General features: G+C 42.6%; 1 protein-coding gene across 6 annotated transcripts in view; it reads left to right on the top strand.

Annotated features, from left to right (window-relative positions):
• The window catches only part of PPP2R3A (protein phosphatase 2 regulatory subunit B''alpha), a 1,290,855-nt gene that overhangs the window by 1,047,545 nt on the left and 229,210 nt on the right, over positions 1–14,100 (top strand). For all 6 annotated transcript variants that reach the window (XM_085634350.1, XM_085634351.1, XM_085634354.1 and 3 more), the window contains one exon: positions 7,176–7,279. In XM_085634350.1, coding sequence (XP_085490476.1) covers positions 7,176–7,279 — 104 coding nt within the window. The remainder of the gene's footprint in view (positions 1–7,175; positions 7,280–14,100) is intronic.

Genomic DNA, 14,100 nt, shown 5'->3' with positions numbered 1-14,100 from the left:
AGTAGTGCACTCTATGGAGCAGAGCTGTGGGGCATGGCAAGAGCAAGTGACATGACATCCTTGGAAAATAAATTTCTCAAAAACGTTGTTTCCCTGCCCCAGAGCACCCCTACTCGCCCACTAATGCTTGACATGGGCATCAAACCCATAAGCGATTTAGCGAAGCTCTGTCCCCTGTTGTTCTCGCAGCGGATGGTTTCCACCCCGGAACTGTCGCTCTATGCCGCTGCCTTTCAGGAGGTCTGTGCCTTAGACACCATGCACAAGATTGGTTGGATCAAATATGTCAAAAGTCTCATGTCACACATAGGCCTTGCAGGCCACAACATCGTTTGTCCAATACCCCTCACTAGAAGACATATTAAATCACTCTATTGGAAAGGGGTTGAGCAAACCGCCCACATAGCTGGCAACCAGGGGAGATTGAATCAAGTATTCAATGATTTTAAGCTTAGCTGTACCCTCGAAAGCTACCTTGATATCATCAAAGTGCAGGCTGACAGGAAGTTATACATCCAGTTCAGGTTTGGCAGCCTGCCGATCAACGCATTTACAAATTCATGGCTGAACAATAAAGCACAGCTAAAGGGCTGCCTTTGCTGTCCATGCCCACAAGGATCTACAGCCCATTTTCTCTTTGCATGGACAGCATATACTAAACCAAGGAGCAGATGACTTTCTCCTGTCTGTAGAGAACTTGGCACCCAAGACTTTTGAGTGGCCTTGCGCATACTGAAATCGGACTAGACCACTATTTGTGTGCGCAACTGCGAAATATTTTGGAAACGCATGAGAATTAGAAGGAGGGCGTTGACTCCTCCCGCCCCCCCAGGGCCGCCCCGCCCTCCCCCCGGCCTAATCCTATGAGCAGCGTATACAACTAATTCCCCCTAAAGCACATTTGCCTTGTAGGTCAGTAATCTTAAAAATGCAAGTAATAGTTTTTAGACCCGTTTACAAGTAAATATAAAATGTCGTTTTAATATTTTTTACTTTATCGCCGTGAGCAGTGCTCACGACTAATTCCCCCGAAGCACATTTGCTTTGTAGTGCAGTAATCTTAAAAATGCAAGTAATAGCTCTCAGTCCTGTTTACAAGTAAATATAAAATGTGTTTTTAATATTTTTTACTATATCAACAGGAGACTGAAACCGTTAGCATTTGCATCTTAATAACGTTTTTCTTGCCAAATTTTGCACACTTACGTTTTATGTTGGTAAGAACCCGTGATGGTATTAATGACCTGTTTAACTAACGCATGTAATCATTAGTATCCAAAGCATCTGTATTAGACTCGGTTCCTTGCCAAGTATGTAGAGTCAAGTTTGCTTGCACTTTAGTAACGGGACTTTGTTCAATTTGCTTAATTTGCACTTCAATCCTCTTCGTTGGATGTAACCAGCGACGAAAACCATGACCTGCTTCACTGGTGAATGTAATTAGTAATGGGACCCTGCTCAGCTTGCACATTAATCTTCCCAGTTGGTTCGAACTTGCAACGAAAACCGAGACCCACTTAGTACCTGTGGCTTTCAACTTCATGCTTTTCAACGCTCGTTAGTTCAACTTGTAAATGCAACGTCATTTTTAACTTGTACTGTTTTTACTATAGATGTGCACTGATTGATTTATATTAATATGTATGAAATTATCCCTTGAATCTCTGTCTCTTTTATGGTACTTTTACCGAAATAAAGACTTTGATGATGGAGTAATGAAATTCATGGTTGTTCCAAACAGGGGCCCCCAAAATCCTTAAAACGATACTGACTTCGACCTTCTAAACCTACAGTAAACTCTCCAAAAGATCAGTAGCATAAACGTTATATTCAATATATCCCAGTTATATAATGTTAGGTTGTAGTTGACTCCAAAAACATTTGTAAAATCATCCAAAATACTGTTATAACAACCACTGACAAAGACAATAGGTATGGCGTTGGCTACTGACTTTTGCTTTGTTAATGTTTGTGAATGTTTTTTGTAAAATTGTACAAGGGAACTACGTTTCGTGTGAAAATGCATAATATAAAATAGCAGAATGCTGGCAGTGACAGATAATAGATAACCACTTGCTGAAATGGCGGACCAGGTACCGCATGCCTTATGCTGTGGTGAGCGGAACCAAAGTGTGAATGACTTATTACAAACCAATGAATGAAGAAAGCCACTATAAGCAAATACGTTCTATATCTACTTTTAGTAATAGCTGAAGCAATACATAACAAAAATGACTTCAGTACTTTTAATAGTAAGCTGCCTGTCTTGTTTTATATTAGTCTTTTTAATATATGTTGTCTAACTTATGCGTAATGATGACGTTAAGCCCCATCATCATGTGTTCTTTCCTTTTAATGAAATCGAAAAATGACGTTTCACACAAATGACTGCACCAATGTCCCTAAACAAAATGAGACGGGCCCTTGTATAACTTTCTTGTCTCTAAAGATAATTTAATCTTTACATTCTTTTATAGGGTCCCCTTGCTTGTGCCAGTGTTTGGTAGCACTCTAGAAAATATTCTCCAAGTCACTCCATAATGGTCCACAATGGCCCTCGCCCATCAAAAAGTGTATTTTATCAGATTTCTGCCATCAATCCATAGTTGCTGCTGCTTTTTCTTAAGCCAACAGATTTTCCCCTCCATGTTCTTCTGATCATGGGAGAGGTGAAGAGTTTTAATCTTCAGCACTTTTGTGTTTTACTTTTCTCAATTGCAGTTTCCAGTTTGTCGGAAGTTAGATCAGATCCCTCGTCTTCTGTACTGCAGTCACTATACTAGGTCTTTGCTTTTCCATTTCCAGTCCACTTCAAGGGTGGAAAGCCAGACCAGAAACCAGAGCTGTTCAAAGAATGGACTATGTATATTGCGTTGTTCATTGTGATAAACTGTGGAATGTTTGGTCTCCGAAATGAAGACAGAACTTTGAATGCTAGCACGGATTCGGTCTCCGAATACCAGTGCAAATGTTATATAGCATGACATTGAACTTTATATCACACATGCCTGCTGCCTACACATATTACATTCATGGGTAGTATTCATGGGTAGTATTGAAAGCTTTTTTTCGTTAACTCATGAATCGACTATTTTTTAAATTGCCAGATCGCGTTTGCCCGATGTCCTGGACTGAGCAACACTTGGATACAGTCCTGGCACTTCCTTACGAGAACAGCCATGGCGGTACTCTCTCTTATTTTAGTAAGCATTTCTACAGACAGGGTCTTTCAAACTCATGTACCCGTTCTGACAACCAAACTCCTCACACTGCAAGAGACTCGACAGTAGTCATGCTTTCTATGACTGTGAGCAAAAGCATAACCCACTACAATCTAGTTCCCTGAGGTTTGTGAATCACTAGCTGTACAGTGACTTGCGAACCACATTAGGCATATGGTTGGTAGTTACTGTGGGACATTAGGAAAAACAATGGAATACAAGAGTGTTAAAACTGGTATCCCTGACCTCTCGCATTTAAACCTCCTGTTCTTGCTGACTTCATTTTTGCTGACCTTAAGACTCTGCTCACTTTACCACGGATAACGAGAGCTAAAGTGCTCTTGCACCAAAATATGGTAACATTGGCTAATAATCGATTGGCATATTTAATTTACTTAAGTCCCTAGTAAGGTGCACTACATGTACCCATGGCCTGTAAATTAAATGCTACCAGTGGGTCTGCAGCACTGACTGTGCCACCCACATAAGTAGCCCTTTACACACGTCTCAGGCCTTCTAGTGCAGAGCCTTTGAGAACCGCGCTACTCCTACGGAAAATCAGCGCATGCCCCACCAACGCAAAGCTCCCGCCTGCCTATTCGTGACGTCCGGCCTGCTCTTCGCACCACGCCAATTACCCCCATAGATGCTCTCCTTACTCCTGGCGACCCTTTCCAACACAAACAGAACTCATGGCACAAAACTCGAGAAGCTAAAACTCCAGCGAAACTAACCTGGGACTGTTTCCGACCCACGCTCCATCGTGGTCGACCTGAACTTTGACCCGGTCCAGCACAACCAGATAGCTGCGGTTGACGCTTTATGCTTGTAGGAACTATATTTTGCTTTATTCTTTTAAAATTCATATCTCCGGTTCTACTGATAGTACTATTGTCATTTAGGTTTGTTTTATTTATTAAATTAAGCTCTAATTTTCTAACCTGGTGTGGGCAACTTTTTGTGTGGTGGTTTCACTGTTTTACTGTTTGACGTGTTGCACAAATACTTTACAGATTGCCTCTAAATTAAGCCTGACTGCTCTGTGCCAAGCTAGCAGGGGGTTGAGCATTGGTTAATTTAGGGTTTGCTTGTGCCTTACTCTGACTAGGATTGTAGTTGCTGCTTGACCAGAGGTCACACCCAGTCAACCAGTAACCAGATTTCTAACAAAGAGCTTATGTAGTTATAGTCCCCCGTTAATTTACTTTAATAATCTATTGGTTTTCAAGTCCTGTAAAGACAAGGCAACCTTAGCAGTGCATTTGTGAGGTTTTCTTCAATAGAGTGCTAGTGGGGCTAAATCACAAGTTGAGGCCTATAATAGAATGATTCGGGATAGGATAAAAGTAAGGTAAAAGTTTAAGAATGACCCGAAATTAATGACATCATCATAGTAGTAATTAGGAAGAGGGGTTTAATGCGAGAACGGCAACTCAATAAATAATTTAGAAAGAAAACCTCCAAACTGAAAACAACATAAGAAGATTCAGAGCCATCAAATTCCCAAGGCGGTGAATATCACATTTAGTTTCCAATGCCAAATATGACTGCAGTACTGAAATTGAATACGATAAGGAAGGATTCTTTAAAAACGTCATATAATTAAGTCAGAGGGTTACCATAGGCTTTGAGGAATTGGCAAAAAAGAGGAAACAAATTTGTGAAGACCTCTAATGGAGGAATTATGTAAAAGGTAGGAAATAAACATCACGTGGGTCAAACATATGTTAGCCACTGTTGATTTGCATGCACTAGAAAAAGGTTTTGGTATTGTTTTTCACGTTTACAGCAGTCAAAATATCTTAATAACAACCAGCAACACATATCCTTTTAGGAAAGAAGCACATGGGTTTAAAGAACACAACATCACAATGCTTTAATAACCATAAAACCAAATACACATTAGTTACCACGGACCAACTATGTCCCCTGTCACTCGTTTACTTTGTGCTGGACTTTGACCATGTACAGCACTCCGCTGCCCTTTTGGCTAGGTTCACGCGACAGTAATACCACATACATACATACGTATATGCACCTTCCTAAAATTGACCTCTGGTTAGAGTTTAATGAATTTGTCTTGTGAACAGATAATTTAGTGCAAATTCACATTTTAAAGACACCTGATTGTGAATGCAGATCCCTATTACACCACACCCAGAAGTATCAAACATAAAGGGCCTGATGTACAAAAACATTTTGCAGTCACAAAGCCTGCGATTCACAAAATGACATGGTTTGTGACCGCCAAATGGCCTTTTAAAAATGGACTAAACCCATTTTGCAATTCACTAACATGTTACCTAATTCCAAAATGGGTTTAGAAAAGTATGATTAATCGTTATTTAGAAGGCATATGTTTAGGGCATCACTTCAAAGTAGCATTTTGAATGTATAATGTAAAAAAAGTTGTTGAGAGGTAGACAGAGTTCCATGGGACTACTGCCTACTTTTCAGCAATTAAAAAAAAAAATCTTTTCTTTTTTAAATAGTCATGTTTCCTTCTTCGGCTCAACTTAAGGAGTTTTTGGGAGATCGGTCTTCTCACCTTTGTAGGTCAATCTAGCTCCCTCTACTGCTAGCGCCGGGACACCCCTGCTTGGGGTAGCTGTCGCGCTCTATAAGCTTCAGTATTATTATTATTATTATTAAGGAACACTGGCTGCTTTTATGTTTTTAATAACTTTATTAAAATGTAAACATAGACATGGCGGTCTGCTGACCCCAGCAGGCCCTATCCTTGTGATTCCATCCAATTGGTGTAAGTCGCAATTTGCGCCCTACTACATGAATATTGATGAGGTAGGTGATATTGCGACCATTATGATATGGAATTTTGTGACCGACCTTTTAGCACAGGGGTCCTTTTGCAGAATTATTTTCCCTTCACAAACAGCTAGTGTGCAATTTCCAAACACTTTTTGTGAATGGAAATTTCATCTATGAGGCTCAAAATTATTTGCCACAATCTTTGTAATCTGTGTGTGGTATGTTCTGTCCCTATAGATTGCCAACAACTTTAATGCCTGATAGGGTGTCTCTCAAAATCACTAATATATATTCAATGGCGACTCATCCATCTAGAAAATGGAGCCTAGTCAACATCCACTGGGACCAACGTGTGCTTAAAGCATGTCTCTCTCAGTGAAATATGGGTGACAGTGACATTGACTCCTCTCCTCAGTTTTTTCAGATCACAACTCTCTAGATGGTAGCTCTGGATTCACTCATCTCTTTGTTACAACCGGCGAATTTGTGAACAGTTGGGTCCCATACTGTTCTCTTGTCACGATATTTGTTTCTGCATTTCAATCCATTCCAAACTATTTTGCAATCTGAAGGATTTAATTTATAAAAAAAATATATTGCTCAAATAAGTAAGATATTTCCTCTTAAGCATTACTATCATTCATATCAGCAGGTCTCTTCCATCATGCCTTGCTCAGCTCTGCAAACTTTCCCCCAGGTTTCAACATTTAATCTTCGGAGAGACAGAGGTGATCATACAGTTCAGTTATCTTCCTTTGTTCTGTGGTGATTTATTTTAATCTGAAAACCAGGTGGGGAAATGGCCAAAAGGCAAAATTTGTGGTGGGATTGGTGCGTTATTCCCGATTGTCACAGTAATGTCTGTATTTCTTAGTAGAGCCTTGCGGGCAAAGTCGGAGTGCCCAGTATTACCGACTCCCACAGTTACCCCTATCTGCGGTATCAGTATTTTCAGAAGCAGAGATACTAAGGCCTAAGATTTAATGGCCAACTGCTGTGTTCTATCTTTTGACTGGTCCAAACAAAGAGACTTCACTTCACTAGTAAGTAACTTTAGCCAGTGTGGGGAACATATTGGGGCAATGTAATCTAATCATTTAATGTGTGCCTAGAATGGCTCGTCAGTCTATGTATTATCCTCTCGCTCTATGACCACCTTGTGTTTTTTGTGTTGTTGTTTTTTAGGCCTGCGGCTGTCCCTTGTACTGGAAGGCCCCTATGTTCAACGCTGCAGGAGGAGAACGGACAGGATTCGTCTCCGTGCATTTTTTTATAGCAATGTGGAGAAAGTGAGTAATACAGAGCAATCCAGTGCAGTAATATATTTTTTAATTGGTGTTACTCTGCTCTTACATTATGTTTTTCTTGGCAAAGAACGCTGCAACTTCATACTTTTGAAAGTATCATAAAGAATAAAGCTTCACATATTCATAGGATGAATACATACTGCACTGTTTTTGTCTAGGGGGATAGCCAGAAAATAAATAGCACCTACTTTGAGCCATATCGCAAATGGAAGCAAGCAAAGTGCTCGTGCCCTACCATTTGTATAGAATTCAAAGGCAGCATTCCCGGGAATAACTGGTATAATTTACAGCACAATTAGCAAAAAATCAAGCTTTGTCGACTGATGCATACTTCGGAGGGATGTTGGGGATAACCACGCACAAAATAATTGGGGCTAACAGTGGTTTTACAAAATAATGTCCCTGAGAACTTGATTAGAACACGCTCAAGTATTTAGTCTGGTGTCACATCCTGCAATTTTTCTCAATGTTCTCCTTCAAGTCTACCTTTAATTTTCTTTCACCCATCAGAAATAGGTCTGCCTATCTGTAGGGGACCACTGATGTAGGGAAACTCTCAATGGTGGGGCCAATGGCAGCTAAGCATTTATTTTCTAAATAATGCCACCAAATAAATTACTCTATGTAAACTGCTGCTTTCAGTCCCACTCAGTCTGAATCTAATCCTTGGAATAATACCAACTGAACTTTAAATTATCACTGAACTAGCCTATTTAATGTGCAAGACCCTCATTACAGAAGCAATTGGACGGCCATAACTCAGAAAGATGGCTGCAAGACAGTAAAAGCAGAAACAAATTAACCAGAGAACCCTCACCATGAAGAAAATAACTGCATACAAGACAAAGTGCCCAAAGGAGCCTTGACTGTACATACAAATTACAAAACCAAAGCTCCAATTTATAGCAACTACAATCAGGCTACAGGCATTCAGCAGCCTTATAGGAGCTTTAAAACTTTGAATGATATTATTAAACTACTTCAAGTGCTCCCACCAATCTCTCAACTACGTTTTTTCTTTTTTGCATTAGTCTTATGGTGCTATATCGAGTCTGATGATTTTGACCTATCGCACCAAATAGATCCCTTACCACTACATTGTCAGTGTAAGTAGATAATTACTCTTCTTTCATCCACGTCTCCTTACTTATAGTTACCCTACAAAGTAGTGTGTAGGTTGATGTAGTGTATGCAATATTATTATTATGTGATATAGTGGTGGTGTATTCTCTATATTAGCAGCAATTTGTGTACGAGCCGATTAACAAAACCACCATGTCAGCAGAAGCAACACTAGCTTTAAAGACTGTGACTGTGCACAGTGCTGTGTACGGACTTTGTGCCTTCTAAAATCTCTTCAAACTATACAGTGCAAGAACAAAATACTAGCAGAATTCAGAAGTAATGCTATATCAGGGTTGAACTACCCACTATAAAAAATAGTAAAAGTACTCATTGCAGTATGGCATCTAAATTGTTCCCATAATATAGCAAGAAGTGCTCTGCGACACCAAGTAAAAGACTTAGCATACATTGTTATTCAGATACCTTTGTTTATATCATCCTTAAAACTGTTTTAGAAATTACCTCATTTTGCCACGCACATCATATTATGATTTTCACAAATGCATGTTTTGATCTGCTATTTTCTTTAAATATCTATCAAACGCAGGTGATTGTATACTATTGCTTCCTCTAACATGCGCAAACCCCCATTAGCACTGGCATCCTGCTACTTGGTGTGAGTGAGTGGATTTTTCTATGGTCATCTGGTTGCACATGCTCAACACTGATTGCTGTTTCCTTATGTTGATCCAAGCTGTGACTCTCTAATTTAACCCCAACTAAGAAGCGTTTGTGACAAATTGTATTTCTGTCACTTACTGTAAAGGGCACTGTTCTATTTAATTTCCCAGCATAGAGGCCTTCCGGTCTAACGGACCCAGTGGCAACTCCTAATGCAAATGCTGCAACTTGTGTTGCAAAAGGACACTAGTTGTGCACGTGAAAGAAAGAAAGTCAGCAAAGAAACATCTCCAATTATGCGCTTTTTTTGTTTACTTTCAAGACTTAATGTACTGCTTTATAGATAATTGTTCTTGCTTGCCTAGAACATTTTAAAGTTTTTTGCATCTCTTCTGTTTTAGATTAGTGCTGAAGAACCAGCTGTTGGGCCTTTTTTCTGGTAGAGTTCACGCTTTAAAGGGAATTGATGTCCAGAGGACTGAAAATATTTAGCCAAAATTTTATTTTTGTAGATAGACCACAGTATTCATTGGCTGTTGTATTGACGTTAGTTGTGCATTTCACCTGCAACTCATAGAAAAAACAGTTTTTTTTTTTTTTTTTTTGTTTTTTTTAAAACCTTTATTTGTGCATAGTAAAAGAACAAATACGGGCCTACAACCATCAGGCCGGCCACAATACGGTTGAGCACAGAGACAAACAGTACATCCCCTGTGCATCAATGGTCAAGATTAGCGACGATTCAGGATTCATACACTGGAGGGATCCTTGACACCAGGGGAAGGAGAAGTGCAGGTTAATTTTAAGGTTTTCAAAATAATTTTATCGAGAAAAAAGTCAGTAAAGGATAGAAACAAGGAGATTCGAGTCCGCGAGATGGCTTCATACACTGGAGAGCAGCAGCATCATTAAAACAGCCATAGAAAATCACATACAGTAAGGCGATGCAGTTAGATAACAGGATCATCACATTAGTAAATACGCACCCCCTAAAAGCCGCCCCCACTCAATCCACCCCACACCCGGACCCCGAATCGAAACAAGTATAGCGCAGAGACATGAAAGAAAGAGGCCCATAGAACAAAAAAGAAACAGTAAATTACCCCCCCACCCTACACCAATGCGGAGGCTACGGCCTGCCCCCCCCCAGCATAGTGCCTGTCGCCCAATGAACCCGAAATATAGACGAGAGAGAAAGTAGGAATAGAGTAAAGAAACTAAGAGAAGAAAGAAGGAAGAATGCGGGGAGGAGCCCACGTAACCTCGGAGCGCCCGACACCACCGGCCAACCAAGCCTCCACACACTGAAACCCCACTACACCCAAAGGCGGTCGTGTGAAGATAGCATGTAACAACAAGGAAATGAAGGCAGACAGATCGCGACGAGTGCGCACAACATATGCAAACAATTCCAGTCCCAGTCCAGCCCGTCCATGAAACCATGATGATATAAAGTAATCTAGCCCTGGCCCGATCGCGGGCTTACGATTAGACCCGCCCCCTCGTGAAGGCCCTGCATCCCGAACAGACAAAGACAATATGGCCGCGTGGAAGAAGATGGAGAAGTAGAGTCACAAAATGGCCGCCGATCATCTATTAAGGTCCCCTTGCACACCATATAAAATCCAGACCTGGCTTGTAAAGTACATGAGTTCCACATAAAAGAAGCCGTAGGCCACCGTGAACGGTTCCTCGAGGACGTCAGGTGTAGCTCAGCTGGAAACTCCTGCGGGCACGGTGAGGCAGGCAACAACAAAGCAGGCAGCAACGACCGGGGAAACAAAGTATCCGCCATTGAGCAGGAGAGCGATTGATCCTGGGTGCCGGGAAAGCCAAATGCAGACACCAGTGTAGCACCGTTATACCCAGTCGTTGCTTCCCCGCAGGAGGACCAAAGCACTGGCAGACTCACGTCTTGTTGATCACGAACGGGGCGCTCACGACCCGCAGCAGACAGTATAGAGTCGAACCGCTCACTCAGCGTTTGCAAGCCGACACACAATTGCAGACGAAAGTCCCGCAGGGCAGCCAGAACGGAGCCATATGTCAGCGGAAGCTGCGCCCCCACAGCGGCAGCAATCCGGGACGGCACTGGGGAGCTGGAGTCTGGTAGAAGGAGGGCGAAGCGGGCAGCGGGCGAGACCGAAGCATCACCCCCCAGCAGCGAGCAGGCAATCAGCGCCATGTTTTACCGCTGAACGGTACCGTGGTCAGGGGGGGGGCCGTGACAAGGAGGCAAGTCCCAACAGGTCTGCGCCGCAACAGGTGAAAGCCAACAGTCGCTTCCCCTCCCTCGGGCTCTCGTTGCAGCCGACTAGGCCATAGAAGAAGGGGGTCTGCAGCCTTCCACAGCGTGGTCCACAGAGCGGGGTAGGAGACCCGCCACGCCGGGGCTTACCCTCTAGCTCCAGCCCGTCAGGTGCAGGGTGCAGGAGGTGTCCGGGCGTCTCTCCCCCGGCTCTTCTGGCGACAGTCCGTGGCGTGAGGCGGGATCGGGACCGCGGGGCTCAGATTTGTACCAGCGGGTCCGGTGACTGCGACGCTTCCAGGGGGACGGCCGAGGCCACAGTAGAGCAGGGGTCCCGTGCGGAGAACAAAGGCACCAAGAACTCCGGCGTCCGGGCGGGCTAAGATTCCGGGAAAGCGGCGGCGCGGTCAGCGCGTCGTCACACACGTTGCACCTCGAAAATCGGCAAGGATAGGAATCAGGATGATAGTCTGAGAAAGAAAAAACAGTTTTAAATTAAATCACAGGTGGGGCTTCTGCTGATGTACCTTATGGCCATAGGAATCACACAAAAAGTTAGTGTGTTGTAAACAAATTTGATTTTGTAAAAGGTAAGGTAGTCCCGGCAGGTAATTAACAACCTACCCTGCTCAAGAGGCTCACATCATCCTGAGGATTCTCACTATTATAGACTCAAGAGGTGTTTTTAGACTCCAAAGCAGAATCCGTTACCTATGACCTCACATTCACAGCCGCACAGTAAAGGATTTGTCACTTGTATGTTGACATCAGTGACTCTGCTGTCGGGCCACTTTGTAGTGAAACATCAGTGATTAACACGAAAAGTGTCACCAACTTCAAAATGTCCTTAGTCGTTGATACTTTCCCCTTTTCTTCTTATGTTTCCAAATTCGTAACAATGGACAGACCAACCTCGTAAATGTCAATTCTTAGAAATAATTACAGATTTTAACAACAGACAATCTCAATGAGGAGGCTTCGTTAAGAGCAGGTTTTTTTCCACATACTTTTTGAGATAAGCCAAAAAGAGTATCATCTTGCCTTTGCCTTTCCAGTATCTAAAAGTTACGACTATTGAAAAGAAAAGCTTCCCAGTGACCAGAGACTGAATTTTGGTTTAAAAAAGAAAATCTGTTCCATCAGTTCTGGTGTCAGTGGGTGTGAGCGTGTCTGGCTGTCTCTCATGAGACAGCTAGTTGACTGGGACCTTTGAGCCAGTCTAGTGTCTGCACGCTCGCTAAGAGATTGTGCATTCTCTGGGGTTCTGTACTATCCATTTTAAGCGGTGTCTTGAGCGATTGCAAAGGCTCCAGATCTTCAGAGCAGATGTAGCTACATGAGCGAGAATGTTATTTCTTCTGCCTGGTCTGGCCTTTTAGAATACTCTAGTTAATTTCTTCTCTTTCTTCAGTTTGTCTGCCAGGTGTACGCTCCATCAAAGTATTTTAGGCTTCATTATGTGTTTTGAATTTTTTTATACTTAACAATTTAGATTAGAAATCCTAAAGACAGCCATTAATACATTTCCCTTATTTATTGTAGTCTGTAATTTTGCATTCCTTCCTGTATAGTGAATGTAATTCTACTCTGTGGTTTAGCATACCATTGCCACATCCAGGACAAGTCGTCTGTGACTGTAATGTCCCCAGTGTCTTGAAATATTACCAAATTGAAAAGCACAAACCTCACATTGAAATCTTTCAGAGGACCTGTTAACGACCTTTTAACAGCTTCATGCTTCAAAAGAACTATCAGTAGGAGAAAAACTTGCCTGATTCAAAGGCCTTAGTCACTCTTTATTCTTTTTTCATTTAAGAAAAAGATGGACTGTGTACAGTCTTAACAAGTTAATTGTTAGTTGAATGCTTGTACAATCAATAAAAACATAGCCATAATTCAGAATCTGATCACCGATGATGCCTTTGATGAGTTTTGAATCTCTGAAGCATGGATTACAGTTGATAGTGATCCAACTCTATTGCATCACATATTTACTGAAGAGATGCAGCTTTCCAGTAGTTCTTCACTAGACTAGTCAATGTTGAAAAATCAGGCGTGGCTGCTGAGATGTCTAATTGTAGCAAAGAAAATCCTGGAGTAAGACGAAGCTAGAAATCAATGGCTGGGAAGAAAACTTGCTACCTTTATCTACATGAGGGGAGATAAAACGTTGCAACGCCCCATATGGCAGCTCTTTAACAAATTATATATTTTCCAGTATTGGATCTTTCATAGATTCACATGCTTGAATCATTCCCCATCGTCGAAGTGGGAGGCCCACGGAACATATGAAGGTGTAAGTAAAACTTGGGGGGCGTGGCTAACCGCTGAGCATGGCGGCCACATGTTGAAGGAGCTCCAGTGCGGGACCCGTTGAAATTCGCAATTTCCTGGAAGTCTGGGGCCGATCCCTGACAATTGCTTCCCCCCAATAACAGTGGGACACTGGGGGAGTAGTCCGATCCTAGCGTGGAACCTGAGGGCTCTGAATTACCGGCAGGGGCTGAGATTGACCTCTGTAAAGAACTGCGTAGCTTTATGTGGTACATGGGCATGGCCTTCACTCTCGGGCCGTCCCAGCGCTCACTCTATGCCGCCTGCGCCGAAGCTGCAAAACTGGATGACATACCATCGGCCTACCGGAGCCCTTGGGTCGGCATACACGGACAGTAGGCGGCTGGACCTCCTGGGGCGGCCTGGGCAGCTGAGGATCGATGCTGCCCGGGGACCGAAGCGAAGCGCCCCCTGATGACATGGATGCCCTGGGTGTGCTTCTCCAGATCTCCGTCGGCCTCTGGTCGAATACTTC

This window comes from Triturus cristatus, chromosome 11, assembly GCF_964204655.1.
Source record: "Triturus cristatus chromosome 11, aTriCri1.1, whole genome shotgun sequence".
In the NCBI taxonomy this organism is placed as follows: Eukaryota; Metazoa; Chordata; class Amphibia; order Caudata; family Salamandridae; genus Triturus; species Triturus cristatus.
This window is presented reverse-complemented; position numbering and strand designations above follow the sequence as displayed.